This window comes from Danio rerio, chromosome 22 (genome assembly GCF_052040795.2).
Source record: "Danio rerio strain M-AB ecotype USA chromosome 22, GRCz13ab, whole genome shotgun sequence".
Classification (NCBI taxonomy): domain Eukaryota; kingdom Metazoa; phylum Chordata; class Actinopteri; order Cypriniformes; family Danionidae; genus Danio; species Danio rerio.
In genome coordinates this window covers 3,880,703-3,905,406 of record NC_141042.1, presented here as the reverse complement: position 1 = coordinate 3,905,406, position 24,704 = coordinate 3,880,703, and the positions used below count along the sequence as shown (strand labels likewise).

Sequence of the window (24,704 nt, the reverse complement as noted above, 5' to 3'; positions counted from 1 at the left end):
ATTCTAGCCGAAATAAAACAAATAAGACTTTCTCCAGAAGAAAAAATATTATCAGACATACTGTGAAAATTTCCTTGCTGTGTTAAACATCTTTTAGGAAATATTTTAAAAAGAAAAAATTGAAAGGGGGTTTAATAATTCTAATTTTAACTATGTGTGAACATAAAATAAGAGTTATTTTATTTTATTAATAGTTTATTTCATTTGATTTCCTTTTTTTTTTAGTTAAATTTAAGGTAAATACCTAGTGCATTCTATAAATATTTTATATTATAAATGTGTTACATTGTAAAAGTAATATTAAGTTTATATTGTTTTAAGAGTTCAGGGAAATTTAAAGCAGATATCGAGTGCATTATATAAATTAAAATTTTTCCTAATGTTTTAAATAGTTTTTATTTTATTATTTTTATTACTAAATATTTAACTTCCATTTCATTTCATTAGTTACAAGTGCAGTAGATGACTGTCTTCAGAAACATGTGTTGTTGTGCTGGTTAAAGGTCTCTTCACATTCCAACAGTAAAGATTAAAGTAAATTATCTAAATGTGTTTATATGTATTTTTATATTCAAAGTAGTAGGGCCTAAGACAAAAAAAAAAAATGTTCGTCCGATTAATTTGTTGGGCCGATAATTAACATGATTCTGGTAAGTAGCACAAACTGTCTGTCAACAGTTATTCGTTCTGAAATAGCATGCAAGTATGGCTTACTAATACGTGTAATTCCTGTACGCCGCCAGGCCAACCACTAAGCATACTGTAGTGGCTTTAGGACAGCGTGTTAGAGAGTGAGACCAGCGATCCCTGCATCCACAACTGAAAACTAACTGGTGAATGACATGATCTAGTGGGTTGTCGACTGTCAGCTTAAAGGTGCGCGTTCGTATTTCAGAGGGTGTGGCTTTGGATAGCAGGGGAGGGACTGTGTTTCAAAACGAATGTTAACATTTTGGCAGATCACCAACCGCAGCTTTAAATTTTGAGTGAATATATATATATATATATAAATATAAATATATATATATATATATATAAATATAAATATAAATATATATATATATATATATATATATATATATATATATATATATATATATATATATATATATATATTTATATATATATATATATATATATATATATATATTTATATATATATATATATATATATATATATATATATATATATTTATATATATATATATATATATATATATATTTATATTTATATATATATATATATATATATATATATATATATATATATATATATATAAATATAAATAAATATATATATATATATATATATATATATATATATATATATATATATATATATATATATATATATATTATTAAACTACATTTAGATAAATTTTTCAGTGTGAAATGTGAGCCAGCATTTATTTTAGCATAGTAAAAAACCTCGCAGGTGCTTCTCCACCAGACTCACAGCTTACAGTTCACAGAATTCCGACTCTTTTGATGTCTTTTTTCCCCTTTTATCAAACAATTATGACTCCTAGTAAAAAGTGTCGAACCTGCATGTGAAAGTTGAGCGTTTTTTAACTGGAGAATGAAGCAGAAAGACCTCGGGCATCCTCGGCTCTGGAAGTGTGTTTATCCACAGCCGCAGATTCAGGGTTTGGTCTGCCTGCCTGCCTGCCTGCCCGCGGGCTCTTAATAATTAATTTGCCGTGCTTGCCTGACCGTTTGATCATCTCCTCATATCTGTGCGCTTTCTGGATTTTCGCATGTTCCCCTAGAGAGTCTCTTCTCATGTCTTGTTGTGTCAGGCTTGACCTGCTGCCCCGCGGAGAGAGAAAAAGAGTCGAGCTAGACGGCATGATCATTTGATGAGCCCAGAACAAACTGTGCTGCTTTCTGGAGGAAAAAATGACACTGTTTTTTTTTTCTTTTTTGACATGTTCAAACCATGAATACTGATCTCTAAAGATACGGGATTCTTTTTGTCTCTCGGTGGCTACTTATGAATTTGGTCATTAATATGGTTATTACAATAAGTATCAGGATGTATTGTCATACAAGTCCATTCCTAGAGTTTAGTTCCCTTAGTATGTAAAGTCAACTAATCTCTTTCTAAATCATTGCTTATACACGGGTTTAAAGTAAATTCAATTTTTCACTTTTAAAGAAACGGGTTTTCTAACTTCAAGTCAACTTATCATTTTAAAACAAACATTTAAACCAATGAATACCGTTCTTTAAAGATATAGGACGTTTTGTCTCTCAGTGGATACTTATTATTTGGTTATTAATATCTTTATTATGATATTATCAATATATTGTGACATATTATCATAAAAGATCTCTTGAGAAACAATGTTTTAACTCACTTTTTAAAGTAAAGTCAACTAAACGTTTTAAAAGTCAACTAATCGTCTTAAAATCAACGAATCGTTTTAAAAGTCAGCCAATCATTTTAAAAGTTAACTAATCATTGTAAAAGTCAACTAATTGTTCTAAAAGTCAGCTAATCGCTTTAAAAGTAAACTAGTCATTGTAAAAGTCAACTAATTTTTCTAAAAGTCAGCTAATCGCTTTAAAAGTCGACCAATCCTCTCAAACGTCAACCAATCATTTCAAAAGTCAATTAATTGTTTCAAAAGTCAACCAATCGTTCTAAAATCAATCAATTGCTCTAAAAGTCAACTAGTTGTTCTAAAAGCCAACTAATCGCTTTAAAAGCCAACTCGTTTTAAAATCAGTAAATCATTTAAAAAGTCAGCCAATCATTTTAAGTCAACTAATCGTTGTAAAAAGTCAACTAATTGTTTTAAAAGTCAACTAATCTCTCAAAAAGCCAACAATTCATTTTAAAGGTCAACTACTCGTTTTAAGTCAACAAATCATTTAAAAATTTAACTAATCATTCCAAAAATTCAACCAATTGCTTCAAAAGTAGAAACTGATCACTTTAAAAGATAACTAATCTTTTTAAAAGTCAACTAATTGTTTTAAAAGTCAACTAATCGTCTTAAAATCAAAGAATCGTTTGAAAAATACGGGCAATCATTTTAAAAGTTAACTAATCATTGTAAAAGTCAACTAATTGTTCTAAAAGTCAGCTAATCGCTTTAAAAGTCGACCAATCCTCTCAAACGTCAACCAATCATTTCAAAAGTCAATTAATTGTTTCAAAAGTCAACCAATCGTTCTAAAATCAATCAATTGCTCTAAAAGTCAATTCAAGAGTTCACACTTAGCTGATGATTGATTATAAGCAAGTTTGGCATGCTGTCCCGGGAGAGAGCCCTGAGCTCGAAGGTTCTTGAGCCCTGGGCTCCCTCCCGTTTGGAGGAAGAGAGGGGAGCCTCGAGCTCAGGTAGATCTCGACAACTCCCCCTTTTATAATAGCTAGAGATTAAGATTGAAGGCTATTAAAAGATATGCTGTTTTATTAGATTACCTGTGTTGAAATTTAGATTTAACGATAAACTTGTTGTACATGTTTTTGGAATGTGGGAGGAAACCGGAGAACCCGGGGAAAACCCACGCAAGCACGGGAAGAACATGCAAAACTACACACAGAAACGACCACCGGCCTGTTAATGAACTAGAACCGGTGACGTTCTTGCTGTGAGGCGACAGTGCTAGTCACTGAGCCACCGTGCTGCCCTGTGGAGGGAAAGGTGAAAAGGTAGGGGTGGAAGGGGGGATTCTTCAATCGAAGATAACTGTAGTGAGAAAACCCTGGCTCTTTATAGTGGTTAGGAATGGCCTGATTGGTGGATCAAGCATGCTAATGCAGAACCAGCCGTGTTCAATCATAATCACGTGCTCCTCTCGAAATTAGTTTATGAATAAACTTCACCTAGTCGTACTAAAAGCCAACTAATCGCTTTAAAAGCCAACTCGTTTTAAAATCAGTAAATCATTTAAAAAGTCAGCCAATCATTTTAAGTCAACTAATCGTTGTAAAAAGTCAACTAATTGTTTTATAAGTCAACTAATCTCTCAAAAAGCCAACTATTCATTTTAAAGGTCAACTACTCGTTTTAAGTCAACAAATCATTTAAAAATTTAACTAATCATTCCAAAAATTCAACCAATTGCTTCAAAAGTAGAAACTGATCACTTTAAAAGATAACTAATCTTTTTAAAAGTCAACTAATTGTTTTAAAAGTCAACTAATCGCTTAAAGCCAACCAATTGTTTTAAAAGCCAACCGATCGTTTTAAGTGAACAAATCGTTATAAAAGTCAACTAATCGTTTTAAAGTCAACCAATCGTTATAAAGTCAACCAATTGCTATAAAAGTCAACTAATCGTTATAAAAGTCAACCAATTGTTTTAAAGTAAACCAATTGCTATAAAAGTCAACTAATCGTTTTAAAGTCAACCAATCGTTTTAAAGTCAACCAATTGCTATAAAAGTCAACTAATCGTTATAAAAGTCAACCAATCGTTTTAAAGTAAACCAATTGCTATAAAAGTCAACTAATCATTTTAAAGTCAACCAATCGTTTTAAAGTCAACCAATTGCTATAAAAGTCAACCAATCATTTCAAAAGTCAACCAATCGTTTTAAAGTCAACCAATTGTTTTAAAAGTCAACTAATCATTTTAAGTCAATTTTTTTTTCCAAAAGTAAGTTAATTGTCCCAAAATTCAACTAATTGATTTAAAGATCAACTAATCGTTGTAAAAGTCAACTAAACATTTCAAAAGTCCACCAATCATTTTAAAAGTCAACTAATGGCTTAAAAAGTCAACTTATCATTTTAAAGGTCAACCAATCGTTTTGTCAACAGATCTCTTTAAGTCTACCAATCACTTTTAAGTTTACTCACTTTTTAAAGTAAAATGAACTAATTACTTTAAAAATAGTTGACTTAAAAAGTAAATAAACTCATTTTTTTTTTACTTTTTTTAAGGTAACCTCAACTGTCAACTGATCGCTTTAAAAACAAATGGTTTACTTTTTTTTTTCTTTTTTTTTTTTACTGGGTTGTCGTAAATCACCATTAGGTTAAATATGGACAAACCCAACCATTGGGTTAAATATTTCAGTTAAATTTAAATGACAACTTTCTGGATTTTCGCATGTTCCCCTAGAGAGTCTTTTCTCATGTCTTGTTGTGTCAGACTTGACCTGCTGCCCCGCGGAGAGAGAAAATGCAGCACCAAGCTAGACGGCATGATCATTTAATGAGCGGAGAACAAACTGTGCTGCATTCTGGAGAAAAAATGACACGTTTTTTTGTTTGGCAAAAGTAGCATAATCCACAAAGAACAGGCAGTAATATAGACAGAATGACAGCCTCCGGAAACTTGAGGAGCAACTTCACTCCTGAATCCCTGAATTATCCATTAAACCTCATTTTATAATTCATGAACACGCTGAATTTGACCTGTTTGCCTGTTAAATTGATTAAAAAATGCACATAATAATTAATTTGTGAGTCGGACAGACATCAGTAAACTAGTCAACTATTCATTGATGCAAATGAATTGTTCAGTTTAGATGATTCACTGATTCAAATGATCTGTTCAGAGTGAGTCTCTGAATTGGATGGACATTGGTAACAATTCATTGATTCAAATGAACTGTTCAGAGTGAGTTTTCAGTTGGTGATTCACTGATTCAAATGGTCTGTTCAGAGTAAGTCTCCGTTTAATGATTTAATGAATCTCAAGTAAATGAATCACTACTTCAATTGATTAGTACAGAGTGAGTCTCCAGTTTTCACAGAGTTTCCTGCAAATGATTCATTGATTCAAATTAACTGTTCAGAGTGAGTCTCCAGTAGATGATTTACTGATTCGAATAATCTCTTCAGAGTGAGACTCCAGTAAATAATTCACAGAGTCTCCTGTAAACGATTCACTGATTCAAATGACCTGTTCAGAGGGGGAGACTTTAGTAAACAATTCACTAATTCAAATGATCTATGTTAATGTCTCAAGTAAACGATTAAACTATTCAGTTGATCAGTTCAGAGTGATCCTCCAGTAAATGATTCACTGAATCAAATTAACTGTTCAGAGTTAGTCTCCGGTTAATGATTTAATGAATCTCAAGTAAATGAATTACTACTTCAGTTGATTAGAACAAATTAAGTCTCCAGTACATGATTCACATATTCAAATGATTAGGACAGAGTGTGTCTCCAGTAGATGATTCACTGATTCGAACGATCTGTTCAGAGTGAGTCTCCAGTAAATGATTCACATGTTCAAATGATTAGGACAGAGTGTGTCTCCAGTAGATGATTCACTGATTCGAACGATCTGTTCAGAGTGAGTCTCCAGTAAATGATTCAATGATTCAAATGAACTGTTCAGAGTAAGTCTCCGGTTAATGATTCTCTGAATCTCAAGTAAATTATTCACTACTTCGAAAGATCTGTTCAGAGTGAGTCGCCAGTAAAAGATTCACTGATTCAAATGATTAGAACAGACTGAATCTCCAGGAGATGATTTACTTATTTGAATGGTCTGTTCAGAGTGAGTCTCCGGTAGATGATTTACTGATTAAAATGAACTGTTTGGAGTGAGTTTCCGGTTAATGATTTACTGAGTCTCAAGTAAATCATTCACTGTTTCAAACGCTCTGTTCAGAGTGAATCTCCAGTAAATGATTCACTTATTCAGACGATTAGGACAGAGTAAGTCTCCTGGAGATGATTTACTGATTGAATGATCTGCTCAGAGTGAGTCTCCAGTAAATGATTCACTGATTCAAATGAACTGTTCAGAGTGAGTATGACTGAGCAAAATAAACATCCATAATTACTTTAACATGTATTTCTGAAGTAAATTAAACATCAACATTGGAAAAAGAGAACTTTATACTTCTCCTGAAGTAATATTTTATCAGGGTATCTGCACTTTTACTCGAGTTCCTAATTTGTGTACTTCATCCACCACCGCCATTCATCTTCCGGATGTTGTTAGCTTACAGCCAAACGTGTCTCGTGCGAAACGTGCGCGGGGTTTGGGATGCTTTCCAATCACGTCAGAGTCACAGGTACTTTATTATTCATTGCTCTATGAATAATTCACGCTGGCGTCGACGTGCACATTGTCTGTGGTGTAATTACTGGCATGCTGAAACACAGCCACTTTCCATTTGCGCCGACACATGGCTGCCCCCGTCTACTTTTCTGTCGTAGCAGAGCGGGGCGCTAGCCCACTCTAGTCCCAGTCCCCTCGCGCACTATTTTACAGTCAAATGCACAGCGAGTGACTGTTAAATTGCCTGTATGTGGGAGTGTGTTCAATCACTCTGTAATTTAATATAATTGATTTGTTGCTACAGTTGCCTTGTGACGAATTAGGTTAGCTATGCTAATAGCACTGCTATTTCTACAGAAGCTATGAATAGAATGCTAATACCGTTTTGCTTGTCTTTTTTTTCTGTTTAGCTTCACCCAGGTTTACAAAAGTACCTGTAGACATGATCGGTGTCTCCGGAGGTGTTGTATCCTTCGTTTGCCAAGCCACAGGTGACCCCAAACCCAAAGTAACCTGGAACAAGAAAGGGAAAAGGGTGAACTCGCAACGCATCGAGGTGAGACTGCTAACACTTTTATTGATAACTTTACCTTTTTTGGCTTGTTTTACAGCTCCCCTAGAGTCAAACAGTTATTGTTGTACCTGGCTTGAATCTTTTCACCCAATCTCTGGTTCTAGCGGAAGCATTTTTAGCTTAGCTTAGCATAAATGTAATTGTAATTGGATTTATATAGGGCATTTAATGCGTATATCCATACACCCAAAGCGCTTCGCAATTATGAGAGGGGTCTCTCTACACCATTACTAGTGTGCAGCATCCACTTGGATGACGCGACGGTAGCCACAAGACAACGGCGCCAGCGCGCTCACCACACACCAGCCATTTGTGGAGTGGAGAGACAGTGATAGAGCCTATTCGGTGGATGGGGATGATCGGGAGGCCATGATGTGTAAGGGCCCTGCTGAAAAATCCCACTTAAAGCTGGTTGGCTGGTTTTAGCTGGTCGACCAGACTGGTTTTAGAAGGGTTTTGGCTATTTCCAGGCTGGTTTCCAGCCATTTTCAGCCTGGTCTTAGGACATTAAGCTGGACATAGCTGGTTTTGGCTGGGCTCCCAGCCTGGCTAGGCTGGTCAAGCTGGTTTTACCTGGTTATCTCCCAGCCTGACCAGCGAAGACCAGGCTGGACATGGCTGAAAACCATTCTGGAAATGGCCAAAACCCCTCTAAAACCAGGCTGGTCGACCAGCTAAAACCAGCCAACTTTGCTTGCTTAAGCTGGATTTTTCAGCAGGGGGTCAATGGAGGGTATTTGGCCAGGACACCAGGGTTACACCCCTAATCTTTACAAGAAGTGCCACTGGGTTTTTTCAATGACCACAGAGAGTCAGGACCTCAGTTTAACATCTTATCTGAAAGATGGCGCTCACAGACAGTATAGTGTCGCCTTCACTATATTGGGGCATTAGGACTCACAGAGATTACCGGTTGAGCGTCCCCTGTTGACCTTACTAACACCACTTCCAACAGCATATGGTCTCTCATCCAGGTACTGACCATGCTCTGCCCTGCTTAGCTTTAGTTAGTAACTGGTCTTGGGCTGCGCGGTTATATGGCCATAGATAATAAATCGATTGATTTAGATTAGACCATTAGCATCTCATTCAAAAATGACCAAAGAGTTCTGTTGATTTTCCTGCTTAAAGATCAACTCTTGTGTTGTTACATCGTTCACTACGACCAAGGGGAAACTGGAAAGCTGCTTTTTTTTCAAGGCCTACTTGTATTCCACTACAATAATAAAGGATTTTGTTGCCTTAAAAATGGCTAAAATGGCATCCTAGTACTACACAGTGCCTGAAAATAGTCCACACATCAAGCCCTACCCTTGCACAACCAGTTAGAATCTGCTAAATATCCACTATTTAAATGGGGAAATGATCAAAACTCCTCTTGGATTTTTTTGGAGTCATGCTAATGGTCTAATCTGATTCAAAGATTTATGCTAAGCTAAGCTAAAAGTGCTTCTGCCAGACTTAAAGATTGGCTTCAAAACTCAGCTGTTTAACCCTAGGGGAGTTAAAACCAGCCTATTTCCAAAAACCTACAGTGTTCCATTAATTTCTAGTTGCGCTAGCGCTAAACTGTCTTGGTAAATGACATATAACTTCCCTGCTGAAAAGTTACAAACTAATAGCATCCCCAACTTTTGACCCCTAGCCCTATTCCGGTTTTGTTTACATTCGATTAATTCTGATAGAAATTGTCGTGCTCTTTTTTCCAAGTCTCCAAAACGTCCTGTAACATCTTGATTTTGCTGCAAGCTGGAATTATGAGAGAGAGTTAATTAGGCTCCTGCGGTGCTTTCACATTTGATGTCACTGTAGCGAAACAGTCGAGCAAATCAATAGGGAATGACAAAGAGGAACGAGGCTCTTTGTAAGCCAGTGGCAAAACTCACTCTGTTTTTTTGGGTGAGTTTTCAAGGCTACGATAATGAGAAGCAGCCCAGTGACGGCACACTGTCCTACGTGTGTGTAGATCAATATCAAAGCGAAGCCTTTGGGGGAAACAAATTAATTCAAACCCCTCACGAAATTACTTTTAAATGCAACGAAGATGATAATTTGAGCCCGAGTTGAGCGTACTCTTGGGTTCACGCCAATGTGTGGATCGGAGCCGCCAACGCATTTTTGTGTTGATCTTTTTTTTTCAAGAGAAGTTTTTCATCTCTGCTGAATAGTGACAGTGTGGTTAAATGCTGAGCTAGTTGTAATTAAGATACGCTAAACATCGATCAAGACTCTACAGCTGCCAGCTGTGTTATGACAAAAGAACACGGCAAACAAGCAAGGAAAATAAGACACAGGCTACAAGACATAGAAACCCTCAGAAGCTAAGCTACGTATGCTTCGTAAACACTTGAGATCGAACACCAAAAACACTTCCAGATGTCATTTGCTGAGAAATACTACAGCTGGTTCCTCAACTGTAATGTTTGTCCTTAAGGGAACACTCAACTCTTTTGGCAATTTTGCAGCTATCTTAGAGTTAAACTGTTGAATTTTTTTCAGTCCAACTTACAAGTCTGGTGTAGCACTTTTAGCTTAGCTTAGCATAGATCATTGTATCTGATAAGACCATTCCCTGCTAAAAAATCCAGCTTAATCCAGCCCAGGCTGGTTGGCTGGTTTTAGCTGGTCGACCAGGCTGGTTTTAGAGGGGTTTTGGCCACTTCCAGGCTGATTTCCAGCCATTTCCAGCCTGGTCTTAGCTGGTCAGGCTGGAAAATGACCAGCTAAATTCAGCTAAAACCAGCTTGACCAGCCTGGTTTAAGCTGGACATAGCTGGTTTTGGCTGGGCTCTCAGCCTGGCTAGGCTGGTCAGACTGGTTTTGGCTGGTCATCTCCCAGCCTAACCAGCTAAGACCAGGCTGGAAATGGCTGGAAACCAGCCTGGAAGTGGCCAAAACCCCTCTAAAACCAGCCTGGTTGACCAGCTAAAACCCGCCAACCAGCCTAGGCTGGTTTAAGCTGGATTTTTTAGCAGGGTTAACATTTTGACCAAAAAACATTTTTAAAGATTTTTGATAATTTTCCTATTTAAGGCTCGAGTCTTCTGAAATTAGTTCACAGCTAGGTAACTTGGTAAAATTGATGCATATGGTCTGATCTGATTCAATAATTTATGCTAAGCTAAGCTAAACATGCTCCTGCCTGACCTAGGCTGTTTCTCAAATCCAAGAACGCAGAGAACAGACTTGCGTTCTTGTGGAGAATGGTCTTGCCAGGTGTCCTCGGAAGACTCGGGAGAATGCGAGGGCAGAGAACGCGTCCTCTGAGAAATGAGATGCTGCGTTCTTCCTGATGGTCACATGACCTTCACGCGTTTTAAATGGTAAATTATTTAAACATTACAGCATTCATACAACGATGTGTTGTTTTTCCCCTTTTTAAAAATATATACTCTGCATAAAACCTTATAAATATACGTTGCACAATATAAATAAAACAGATTTTAATATGAATTTCAGACTACTGGGACCTCCAGAGCGAGTTCGGTGCTCAAGTCTGCATCGGTGCGTCCTCGATATCAAGAACACATCAGGGAAGTTTCACGCGTCCTCTGTTCTTGTGGTCTTGCATATTGAAACTGAACTTTGGCAGCTGATGATGACATTACACGAGAACACAAGGACGCAAGACCGCTGAAGAGCACATATTGAGAAACAGCCTAGAGATCAGCTGAAAAGTTCAAAAAGAATCAAACAAACTGCTAAACTCTAGGAGAGCTGTAAAATGACCCTATTCCCCCCCAAATTGAGTGTTTCTATAAGTGTCAAGGCACTTGAAATCAGTAACTAGTTGTGGGATTGGATTCATAGCCTTCAACCTCTAGGCATCCATTGATCTTCTGACGCACTCTTGGTCCTCTTACACAGACGATAGAGTTTGATGAAGGTGCAGGAGCCGTCCTGAGGATCCAGCCTCTCCGGGCGCCTCGAGACGAGAACGTCTACGAGTGTCAGGCGGAGAACAGCGAAGGCGAAATCAATGTCCAAGCCAAGCTATCCATCATCAGAGGTAAGAGTAAAGTCATGCAGGTTTTGTATGAATTATTACTTAGGGAGTCAGAGTTGTGCCCTATCCTGCTACACACCAGCCTGATGGTTTCTACACCCTCATGAGTTGGTATTCTTTCTACACTTTTATTACATTGTAAAGTGCCTGATTAGTATCTCGATGGTGCCTATTCTGGGGCGCACATATCTGGTATGCATGTGTGCATGTGGGATTTAAAATAAAAAGAGCATACCAGATGTGGCACTAGCAGTTTTGCTTGCCAGATTTAATTAATTTGGTGATTCACATGGTGCGGGACATAGTACATAAGTTCATGTGACTGCCATGCTTTGTTTGAGGGGAGAATGTAAAATGATGTTGGTCTCAGTGTATATGAATGGATCTGCAGTCACTCAAGAACTGTACCAAGTCCATCTGAAAAGGCGGTGTTCTGGTGCAGGGTTCATATGCACTCCAGTTCATGTTTAGATTAGATTAATATGCCATTTGTGCATATTTGCTACATATAATTAAAAATTTTACCAAGCAACATCTCTAGCTATTCTTTTGAGAACAGGTAAAAAAAAAAAAAATCTTCTCCCCTTTACATATTACTGCTTTTAAAATGGTTCCTCGTCAGAGAGAAAGCACTTTTTACCAACTGTGCTGGAAGGAACCCCAACATAATTGGTTTTCACTTTACATGCCCTACAGAATCTGTGAGCAAACTCTGGGATAAACTGACCAGCATTCCCTGATCCAATCACACTGTTGCAGAAACTCGAAATCCTCACAACCAAGTCGCTTTAGCATTGAATTATTTGTTTGTTCCCCGTGCGCTGAGGTCTAGCCATCTGCCTTGTCATTGCCGAGCGCTGGAGCAGGCAGCTTGCAGGCTTCTTCCTGGGCCCCAACCCAAGGCGAGGGTTTTTGTAGGCAGCCCAGTTTTACATGAAAATCCTGGCTTTGGCAAGACCCATGCGGCTCAGGAAGGAGCACAGGCGGTAGCACTAGGAGGGAAAAAAAACGGCTGCTCCCCCCTTCGCTCACTCATCCCCATCTGCTGCGGGCTCGCATTTACATCGAACCTTATCAGAAGAGCAAGCCCCACACACACTCCGGCACATGTGTCCGCTCGCTCCCGCAGGAGGACGCCTCTGTTCCTCAATGCCTGCATGGACATCAATCAAAACCAATTAAACTGTCCAGCATCGCAGTTGCAATTTGTGGTCTCAAGTGGGCTCTTCTTTCATTTTGTCCCAACTTCTGAATCTGGTGACTTCGTTAAAGGGGTGATCCAATGCCGTTTCATGCACGCAGAGTTATTTACGCTGGTAATTTGTGGAACTTTCATGCTATCCTCGGAAGTAAGACTTTCGAGAAACAAATCATTTCTTTGATTCATTGCATGCAAGGGTCAAGTTTTAAAAAATGATTTGGACGGATGACTTGAGCATTTATTTGCCAAAAATATTACTTCCAAGAGTCCATCGGTCAAGTTTAAAAAAAAAATCTTGGACGTACGACTTGAGCATTTATTTGCCAAAAACCTTACTTCCAAGAGTCTATGGGTCAAGTTTCAAAAATGATTTGGATGTATGACTTGAGCATTTATTTGCAGAACGTCTTACCTCTGAGGGTCCATCGGTCAAGTTTCAAAAATTAATTTGGAAGTATGGCTTGAGTATTTATTTACAGACAAGCTTACTTCCGAGGGTCCATGGGTCAAGTTTCAAAAGATTTTTTGGACTTAAACATTTATTTGCAGAAAGTCTTACCTCTGATGGTCCATCGGTCAAGTTTCAAAAAATGATTTGGAAGTACTGCTTAAGTATTTATTTGTCAAAAATCTTACTTCCGAGGGTCCATGGGTCAAGTTTCAAAAAATTATTTGGAAGTATGACTTGAGCATTTATTTGCAGAAAGTCTTACCTCTGACGGTCCATCGGTCAAGTTTTAAAATATGATTTGGAAGTATGGCTTGTATTTATTTGTCAAAAATCTTACTTCCGAGGGTTCATGGGTCAAGTTTTAAAAAATGATTCGGAGGTATGACTTGAGTTTATATGTGTCAAAAATCTTACTTTCGAGGTGGAACCAGGTTCAAGGTCTTAAGTAAGAGCAGAAATCCTTGTAGGGGTACTTCTCCTGCAAATTGAGTGTGTCCCTTATCCCTCATACATAATCACAGATGATGCTGCACTTTGTCTGGGTGAGAGTCCAAAAAAGTGTAACTTTGGATGAGAGGGAAAGCTGATCTTGTTTAGCCGTAGTTACCTTCACTCTTTCCCAAGTAAGTTTGAAGTTATTCAGCTTGACCCCCTTTGTGAAATTCGAACCATCACTTTTTTTTCCATTTCAACGTGTCTGGATTAACAACACGTGAATTCATCAACTTCTCCTAAACTTCATGAACGTATGTGGCTGTTGACCTGGCAGAAGAATGGAGTAAACAAGTTACCTACACGCTGTGTATCTGATGTGAATTGCACACATTGTCAGATCATATAAAAAGATTGTTATTCCATAAACATCAGCGTGCATTTTGCGAAACGTTTTTGTACGCTCCTGGGACCAATCTAGACTGATCACATTGCTGAGGCTATGATTACAACGTTGTTCCCCTGTTTCATTTAAAGCAATATGACAGGATGTAGTTCTTGTCTGTGAGGCTGTCGCACTTGCACAATGTTGCCTCTGTAGCTCCACCCACGGCACGCCTCCGGAAAATCGCTGTCTTCTGGAGATAACCAGGAAGCTGTCTTAAAAGCATTAAAATAATTTTGGTGAAAAGATGGATGTGGTACTGCTCTGTATGCACCTTAAGATTAATATGAGATGGGTAAAAATTGAGCTTGTTACATTCCCTTTAAGCACTCAGTCACCTTGCCATCTTCAGGGTGTGTCCGCCTGCCTGCAGCAGAGAAAACACAAGAAGGCTTTGCTGTAAATCTGCCGGTGCTCTTTCCAGGGGCTTAGGTTTGTTTTTAGCTGCCTTCTGGCTGCCCACAAGAGCGGTGAGCGGAATGCTTAAGATGTGCCATCTGCTTTTCCACCTTGTCGCAGAGTCCTCTGAGAGTCCTTGGAGGAATCTCTGAGAAAAAAAAAAGCCAAGGCAAGGACACCTACAGCCGTCACTGCTTCTGCTGTGTGTCACTATGGGTGTCGAAGCCTTTCTACTTTCTGCTCTTGTAGCCTCGCTGTGTTTTCCTCTTCATTCTGACCCTGGCTTTGAGCCTCTTCTTGGCAGTCTTGTCCACCACCAACCCAAAGCTAGCACTTCATAGAGTCCAACACTAACAGCAGCCCAGGTTTCACCATCTGCTCGCTTCCTGAGAGGTGTCAGACGCTCTCACTTTTTTTTTTTTTACACATTCAGGTGTGTCTGGCCTTAGCTTGCCCCTGGTCCTGCTGTGAGAACGCTGGGTTCAGGGTGCTGGCCAACAAAAGATCAGAGCGGTGACGCTGGAACACACAGCCACAGGTTTGGCAATCGCGCAACCCAAATCCAAAGGTGTCAGACCACCTTCCTGAAACATTAGCTCTTTTCCAAAATCGCATATGCTAACTCCAGATGTGAAGGCTTTAGCACAAGTTGGGCTGGTTTTGAAGGGATAGTTCAACCAAAACTGAATTTTTTGTCAGCTTACTCTTTACTTATTCCAATCCTGTTTAAGTTTCTTTCCAATGTTGAACACAAATTAAGATATTTTGAAGCTGGAAGTCATTGTCGTCAGTAGTATTTGTTTTCCCTACTATGAAAGTCGATGTTTACAGGTTTCTAGCTTGCTTCAAAATATATTATTCAACCAAATAAAGAAACTCATAACCACTTAAGGAAGAGTAAAAGTATCCACAAGTGCAATATCTCCCCCTGCACTTGTCTTTACTGCATATTGTTTAGTGCTATGCTGTTAACTATCAACATGCTAATGGAAAAAAAAAACTCATGTCCTATGTTGCAAATTGGTAAAATGTATAAACTGTAGTTAGTTTTAGCGTTTGAGCACCCCAGTTGCTTGCAATGTGCATTTTTTTTTCCCTTTTTAGCTTAGCAACAATGCTAATGACAAGCACAAGACTTGTGAATTGATCAAATCTGTCGCTAGGTTTAGGGTTACAAGTGCACAATTTTATGCTTAATAGCAATATCTCGATGGAATACTTATGAACACTGTTGATAAAATGTAGTAGGGTTTAGGGTTGCGTGTGTATTATTTGCCCATGTCTATTTTTAGTCCTGTGCTTTTAGCTTAGCAACATGCTAATGAAAAAAAATGCATGCCCTATGTTGCAAACTAATAAAAGCTACTATCTGTAGTTCAGCTTCAGAGTTTGAGTGCTCCATTTTATGTAGTAGTTGCTTGTAGAGTGTGTTTTTGCTCTTTTTAGCTTAGCATTGCTAATCGAAAGCAGTTGATCTGTTGTAAATTTATCAAATTGATTATCTGTAGCTAGGTTTAGGGTTACAAGTTCACCATTTTATGCTTAAAAGCAGTAATTTTATGGAATAATTATGAACACTGTTGATAAAATGTACTAGGGTTTAGGGTTGCGTGTGTATTATTTGCCCATGTCTATTTTTAGTCCTGTGCTGTTAGCTTAGCAACATGCTAATGGAAAAAAAATCATGTCCTATGTCGCAAACTAATAAAATGTACCAAGTGTACTTAGCTTTAGGGTTTAAGTGCTCCATTTTATGTAGTAGTTGCTTGTAGAGTTTGTTTTTTGCACTTTAAAGGTTAGCAATGCTAATCGATAACACACGATCTGTTGTGATTTGATCAAATTGATTATCTGTAGCTAGGTTTAGGGTTACAGGTGCACTATTTTATGCTTAATAGCAATATGTCGAAACTTATGAACACTGTTTCAGGGTTTAGGGTTACGTGTGTAGTATTTCCCTATGTCTATTTTTAGTTCTGTGCTGTTAGCTTAGCAACATGCTAATGGAAACATCATGTCTTATGTCATGAATCAATGAAATTGATAACTCTGGCTAAGTTTAGGTTTAAAAATACACTTACTTTCTTAAGATTTCAGTTTTTTCGTGTGTTTTCATGCTTATTAGTGTTTTGTGCCATTAACTTAGCAGCATGTTAAAGGAAATGATGTCTTCTGTTGTTGATTAATTGGTCAAATTTAAGGTTACAAGTGCGCTATTTTCCCATATTTGTCTGTATGGTTTATTTTCTTGTGCTGTACTGTTAGCTTAGCAACATGCTAATGGAAATCTCATGTCCATTGTCATGAATTAATGAAATTGATAACTCTAGCTAGGGTTTAGAGTTACAACTACACAAACTTTCTTAATATTTATGTTTTTTGTGTGTTTTTATGCTTATTAGTGTGTTGTGCCATTAACATAGCAGCACGGTAAAGCCAATCATGTGTTCTGTTGTTGATTGATTGATCAAATTTAAGGTTGCAAGTGAGCTATTTTCCCATATGTGTCTGTTTGGTGTATTTTAAAGTGCTGTGCTGTTAGCTTAGCAACATGCTAATGTAAAACTCAGTTCTAACCAATCAAGAGTTGTGTCTCTCATGTCAGAAACAGCCAAAGCGGTGGTTTATTAGTCGTCTGAGACCAGGTTTGACAGTATTCTTGTCTTTTGTCAGTTTTCCTCACCTCTCCTCATCTATAATCTCATCCAGACGTGGCGCGATGACCCTTCCTCCTTCAAACTCTCGTTAGCAGCGGCGAGCGCCAGAGAGGATGATCTCACTGCCCGTTTGATCAGACTCTTTTAATTGGCTGCTGGCCCGCAGGACGAGACGCGTTTGTTCTGCCGCTCCTCACACACTTTTAATTGGACTGTTCTGACCCTGCCGTTCGCCACTTTTATTAGCCTCTTTTTTTAACACACAGCTTTCCCACTGCCGCTTCCGAATCCGTAGCTGTCTGGATTGTCCCACAGTTTTTTTAGGAGTCTTGCTGTCGGTTTTTGTAGCTGTCGTTTCCTCTGATCAGACTCTTTGTGGATCCACACTGTCGCTTCGATTCATGACTCACCCATTCTGAAATCTCATCGCCTCATCGCACATTTCTATATTATATATGAGAAATCCGCTTTCTCTACTATCATCTCTGGTCCTCTGGGTAATCTTGTCTTCCATCTCGCTTCCTTTCCTACAGCTCTTTTTACAGCATCTATACACGCTCACTGGCCACTTTATTGGGTACATCTTATTAATACTGGGTTGAACCCCGTTTTGCCTTCAGAACTGCCTTAATCCTTCGTGGCATAGATTCAACAAGGCACTGGAAATATTCCTCAGAGATTTTGCTCCATATTGACATGATAGCATATATATATATATATAGTTGAAACCAGAAGTTTACACACACACTGTATAAAAAGACCCATAACAATTAAAAAATGTCAGATGTTAATGTGACTAAACGTTTTCTCTTTTAGGTAAGTCAGGATCATCAAATGTGTTTCTGTTCTGCTTAATAGCAGAATAATGAGAGATATTTTTTTGGAGAAATTGTTATAACTTTTCTTGATGGTCAAGTTTACATACAGTAAGATTATTCTGCCTCTGAAAAAGCTCAGATGATGGTGTCAAGGTTTTGGAAGTTTCTGATTGGCTGATTGACAACATTTGAGTTAATTGGAGGCACAACTGTAGAATAGTATTGAAGGAAAACCTCAAACACACTGCTTCCTTGTGGGGCTGTTTTGCTGCAGGAAGGACTATGGCATCATGAAGACAGAACATTATGTAGAAATACTGATGCAACATCTGAAGAGATCAGGCAGGCAATTACAACTTGGCCACAAATGGGTCTTCCAAACAGGCCATGACCCTAAGCATACTGCCAAATTAGTTCAAATGTGCTTTAAAGACAGCAGAGTGAATGTTTTGGAGTGGCCATCACAAAGCCCTGAGCTCAATCCTATAGGAAATTTGTGGGCAGAGTTGAAAAAGCTTGTGCGAGCAAGACAGCCTACACATCTGATTCAGTTACACCAGGGGTTTTCAAAGTGTGAGGCGCGCCTCCCCTGGGGGGCGCCAGAGCATGTCAGGGGAGGCGCGGGAAAAATATTATATAATAAAAATAAAATTATTAAGTTTAATTATTATATGTATTTTTTTATTATATTAAAACGTTTTAATTAAACAAAGCTAAAAAAATAATACGTCAAAAATAAGAAAACCTTTTTTACACAGAAGGCCATAGCTGTGAATTTGCTTCTGTTTGACAAGCCCGCCAATACAGGTATATGCCTGCTAATACAATGGGTCAATGGTTTCTGAGACCCCCCGATTCAAAGCCTTCAAGTTCAGGGCTTAAACCCAAAAGACGACGATATGATGATCAGTATTTGAGTTTAGGATTTACGTGGACAGGACCAGCTGATGAACCACGACCTTTAAGTGTGGTTTGTCAAGATATTTTGGATAATGACAGCATGAGACCCGCTAAACTTCGACTGTTTTGACTGGGATGAACAGTTCTTGGATCTGTTCTATTCATATTGAACCATCATCCTAGTTTTAAAAACGTTATTTTAAAATACTTGTTATTACTCTGTAAATAATTGCACTTTCATGCAAATGATGATAAAAGGGAGTTAACCGTCTGACATCTGTGTCTTTATATATGTATATATGTGTGTGTGTGTGTGTGTGTGTGTGTGTGTGTGTGTGCGCGTGCGTGCGTGCGTGCGTGCGTGTGTGTGTGTGTGTGTACATATATATATATATATATATATATATATATATATATATATATATATATATATAGTTAAAGTCAGAATTATTAGCCCCCCTGTATATTTATTTCCCCAATTTTTGTTTTTTTCAGCCAATTTCAAACACAATAGTTTTTAATAACTAATTTTAATCACAGATTTCTTTTATTAGTATTAATAAACTTATATTTTTTTGTCCCGTCATGAGAGCCATAGCCAGTTTTTCCATCCTGTGTCATTGCAAAACACTTAACCGTCTCTCCCACACACCTGATAAAGCACAGCACCGGCCGCTGGGCCCTGGGGGATTGTGGGTATTAGCCTCAGTGTGTTTTTGAAGCCCCGCCACGAGTGATTTAGCGCAAAAGAGCACAGCTGATTAGCATTCCCGCTGTTCTCCGGTGAAAATGCTCATGTCCAGCAGCGAAAAGTGCATTATAAAACACTAGCGCGGCGACATGGACCGCTACATCCACAGTATGAGGCTACGATTGAGACGGCCGCTAAAAGGTGAAGCTACATTAGCATTACATATGTTTAAGCAGGGGCTTTTATGGTGTTCTCTGTTTTTCAGTGCTCGGTGTCTCGTGTCTTTAAGGTCTCTTTCTCCTCTTCTATTGATCCTCCTTCTGCGAATAATCTCTCTGTCTGCGCTGGATCCGCGTTCAGTCAATATGAGCTGTAATTAGCACTGGCCTGTGTTAGCGGGGGCACATGGACTTACTGACTAGCTCTTCTTCAGCTCTCAGTGTGAGTTCAACAGTTAGCTGGAGCGCCAGTGTGTTCTCGGTTTTCACTAGATATTGACGAAACCTCATGAGAATCGGTTAAACGTTCATGATTTTAGGGTGTGTTTGTGTTATATGCATGTTCGAGTGATGGTTTATCGGCTAGACTTAAAAAGTGATTAGCGAACCAATTGCTTTATATGAAGCAAGTTGACTTCACTTAAAATAATATCAGTAATAGTATTGTAATTGTGGAGTCGACTTAATTTATATATTAATGTGTATTATTACTCAGCTTTTATCAAAATATAGCCAGCTAATCGCTTTTTAAGTCTAGATGCTTACAGAATTGTTATAACTGCTTAACATATTAGAGGTAAATGCGACAAAAATATCAATAAAATTTACTAAAAAGTCCTCAAAAAATTTTGTGTTTACAATTTAGTTGATTGATGCTTTATTAGACTGTAAAGATTATAAAAAATAGTATCTATAAACACAAACCAAGCACTTTAAGGTGTTTTAGCCATGCGGGAACATCCGTGAAGCAAATACGGAAGTAACTGAAACTGCAATTCAACGAAATTCTGCTATAGTCCTGGCTCCATAATAGACCACATTTGTTAAAATGGCCAACTCTACAGCAGAAAAAAGGTGTTTACAGCCTGGTACAAAGAATGATTTTGCTTTATATAGCTAATATTACCCTTCATGGCAACTGTGAGGGGGTGATTTTTATTTTATTTTTTATAACTCATTCGTTTCATTTATAATAATAATATAGTCTGTATAATTAAGGGCGTGGCCACTTGAGTGACAGATAGGTCTCGCTGCTCGTGTCTTGTCACCTTAGCTGATTCAGCAAAAGTCATAATGGTTTGCTAATAGTGAGTATCAAACCTTAAAATAAACGATTTCGAGATATTGCCGTTTAATCATATGCTGGAATTGTATAGATACAGTATATTGCAATATATATATGCTAGAAAAAAGAAATGTCGCAATGTCAAATTTTTCCAATATCGTACAGCTGTAGAACAAAGCTCAAATGTTAGCAGGATTTTACATTTTTATAACACCAGTATAAATTTTCACTGAAGTCGATGCTTTTAACAACCCTACTTGCAGTTTGGATTCAATATGAGTCCGTTAACCTTTTCTAATATGTGCTCAAATTTCATTGGCCGTTTACGACCATGTTTTTATTCATATGCATGAGTGTCTTCGCATATAAATCTTGCACCTCGGACAAAAACAGTACAGTGTGTTTTTATAGTTATAGCTGTTTTTGTTCCTGTTGTAAGACCGCCATGTTGCCAAACCCCTGTAATTTTGTTAATGTAGCCTCAGAATTAGCTTATGCACATTTTTGGTTAAATGTTATAGCCATTTAAAAAAAAAGATTTGGTGCCCCTTAGCAATGGTAACTCAAAAAATCACTTTCTATTGATGGTTTACGATATTCAGATTTTTCGAAAGTTTTTCTGGCTGTAACTACACCTAATAAATTAAGAGATTTATTAAATGATTTCTCTGCATCCCGGACGAGCCCCCAAAAACATCTAGATTAAATTTGAAACAGCGGGGAAATTAATAAAAAAAGATTACTACCATCTGACCAATTGTCAAGGTGTTTTGATTTGGTCAGATTTACAGCAAAAAAAAAAAAAAAAACTGAATATGTTTAAATATGTATTTAAATATTTATTATTTATGTTTTTTTTCTGGTTAGAGTAATTAGAATTTTTACTGAAAGTAATTGAATTTCCTTCAGTGATGGCAGAATTTGCCTTATAACACAAGTCAAGGTGTACTTGTTTATGTTGTTTATAAGGACTTTATTATATAAACTTGATTATTACCTAGTTCTACTCTATTGAGTTGATCATTTTGTGTCCTCATAATTCAAAACTGTCATACTTAATGGGGTCTTTTGATGTTCAAAATGTGCCATTGGTTTCCTGTTAGGGTTGAGGTTAGGGGTGTGGTTAGGCCATATTATAAACATTTTTAACAGTATAAAATGCATTACGCCTATAGTCATATAAGCCATATATATAGAAGTGTGTATGGGTAAATTGGCTTTATTTGCTCATACATTTAGAAATTTTGGTTGATTTGATTAGTTTGAAAACAGGGCCGGAGTGGGACTCCTTTTTAGCTCTGTTAAGCCCTAGATCGGCCCACCTCAGTCAATGACTGACTATATTAAAATAACGTCATTTCCAATTTAGTTTCAAATGACAGTAACATTTCTTTTTCAAGGACACAGCTACTTTAGAACTTCAAATGTTTTTCATAAATATGAGATCATTAATTCCTTATAGATATAGAGTCCTTTGTAACGGTCGTCACGCACACAATATATATATCCCTACATAAGTAACCCAAACAGTATTATATGTCTTAACACTAAAAATGCAAAAATATATTACACTCTGATGAGGGTCGAATTCGGTTCGGCGGCATCGTAACGCAACGTGCTAACCACTAGACCATATTGATGTCTACTCTTTTTCTAGTCTAGTCTTTTTCTCCCCTTTTAGATTTCCGATCAAGTTATGTCAGATTTATTAATGTAGTTAATCATCTGATTTTCATTGAGCAGGTGTAATATTCATTAATATTAATGAATATTCACTAAGGTGCTGCTGTTTGGGGTGGAATGGGGTGTTACATCATCATTAACCTGCGGGCTGCATTTTGCTCACGGGGCAGTGAGAAAATAATTTAAAAAAAGAGTGAAGCTGCGGCAAAATAGTGAATAAAAAGAGTGAGGTTATGGTCAAATAAATAAATTAATGAAAAAAGTGCAACTGCTGAGAGTGCAAGCAGCTAGGGACACCGGCCCTCGCGGCCAAAAAAAACGGACCGGCCCACCGGGAATTTTCCCGGTTCTCCCGATTAGCCAATCTGGGCCTGTTTGAAAACGATTTATTGTTAGTTTGGATACATTATTTGGTCACATATTTAGATATTTTGGCATATATGTAACATTATGCATGACATTGGCCATTCATTTTGATTATTATATATTATATTTAGGCTCTATTAATGTGGTTAGTTTAGGGCATGTTGTAATTCAAAACTGTAAACAAACATACCTAACAAGGTCTTTTGACATTCAAAGTTTGCCACTGGTTTTTCTGTATGAGTTAAGGGTAGGGGTGTGGTTAGGCCATATTATAAGCGTTTTTTTACAGTAAAACACACATTACGCCATTGAATTGTCCTCATAAGCCATATATACATGTAAGTGTGTGTGTTTCTGGCTATGTGGGTGAATTGGCTTTTTTTGGTCATATATTTATATATTTTGGCTTATATGTAATGTTATGCATGATGTTGTCCATTGATTTTGAGTATTATAGATTATATTCAGGCTTTATTAAGGTGGCTAATCGAAGGCATGTCCTCGTAATTCAAAACTGTTAATAATCATACTTAAGGAGTCTATTGACATTCAAAATTTGCCACTGGTTTCCTGTCAGGGTTGAGGTTAGGGGTATAGTTAGGGTATTACGCAGCGGATGCCCTTCCAGCCGCAACCCATCTCCGGGAAACATCCACAAACACTCATCCAACACACACTCATACACTATGGCCATTTTAGTCTACCCAATTCACCTGTACCGCATGTCTTTGGACTGTGGACTGTGGGGGAAACCTGAGCCGAGGATCGAACCAGCGACCTTCTTGCTGTGAGGCAACAGCACTACCTACTGTGCCACTGATTCGCCCATAAGCAGTTTTTACAGTGTAAATTGCATTACGCCTATGGAAAGTCCTCGTAAGCCATATATACAGGTGTGTGTGTGTGTGTTTCTGGCTGTGTGGGTGAATTGGCTCTCGCTCTGATCAGTCCACGGCTCTCGCTCTTTGATCCTGTGAACCTGTAGAGCTGTAATCAGTCCTGATTCGCCACGGAGAGCCAAAATACAGCACTTTCACCAACAGAAATAGTCAGGTTCTTCAAGTTTTAATATTAAACCTTACTCTTAAAAAAGGACATTTTGACATGTTTGTTCAAACTACTATATTACTAGTGCTATAACTAACCGGAAACAACACAATTCACAACTCGACACAATTCATAATTCTTTAACAACATAATTGTTTGTCGTTCAATCCACTTAAATTTGTGTAAACTAATAAGTTAACTTAATTCCTTCATGTTGTCCCAACACAAATCAACACATTTTTACAGTGTATATTAGGAGTTATGATTGATATTCAATGGCATTTAGGCTTATATTCAGTACTTCAGATATTTTTTGATCTTGTATATATTTTGTTTATATATATATATATATATATATATATATATATATATATATATATATATATATATATATATATATATATATATATATATATATATAGTTCTGTCTGGTTCTCGAATTTGATTGGCTGATAGCTGTGATATATTTAAGTAATATCAGCACCCATACAGCCTCTTTACCCTTTGTGTATTACTCCGCCCACATACAGCCAGCAACAAGCAGACACTACGGATCTAAAGTTTAAAAGATGCTTGCTCAGCTGTTTAACTGTCAGCTTATGGTTTGAATCTAACGTGGAAGAAAGTAGTTCCTAATACAAGAGGGTTTTTAAGACTCTCCATGTTTGATTTAGTTTTTATATACACAATTATGGCGTCAAATTGTGGCCTGCGGCCTTGTGCCAACGCACGCCTCCCACCCGTGCCGATATACAGTCATATAGCC

The 24,704-nt window shown here is 37.6% G+C and overlaps 1 protein-coding gene and 1 long non-coding RNA gene across 51 annotated transcripts in view; one reads left to right on the top strand and one right to left on the bottom strand.

The window, feature by feature from the left end:
- Window positions 1-24,704, bottom strand: part of LOC147831455 (uncharacterized) — a 787,032-nt gene that overhangs the window by 60,518 nt on the left and 701,810 nt on the right. The window lies entirely within an intron of this gene.
- Window positions 1-24,704, top strand: part of ptprsa (protein tyrosine phosphatase receptor type Sa) — a 387,121-nt gene that overhangs the window by 204,424 nt on the left and 157,993 nt on the right. For all 50 annotated transcript variants that reach the window (XM_087302332.1, XM_087302328.1, XM_087302325.1 and 47 more), the window contains 2 exon segments: window positions 7,395-7,540; window positions 11,426-11,567. In XM_087302332.1, coding sequence (XP_087158458.1) covers window positions 7,395-7,540; window positions 11,426-11,567 — 288 coding nt within the window.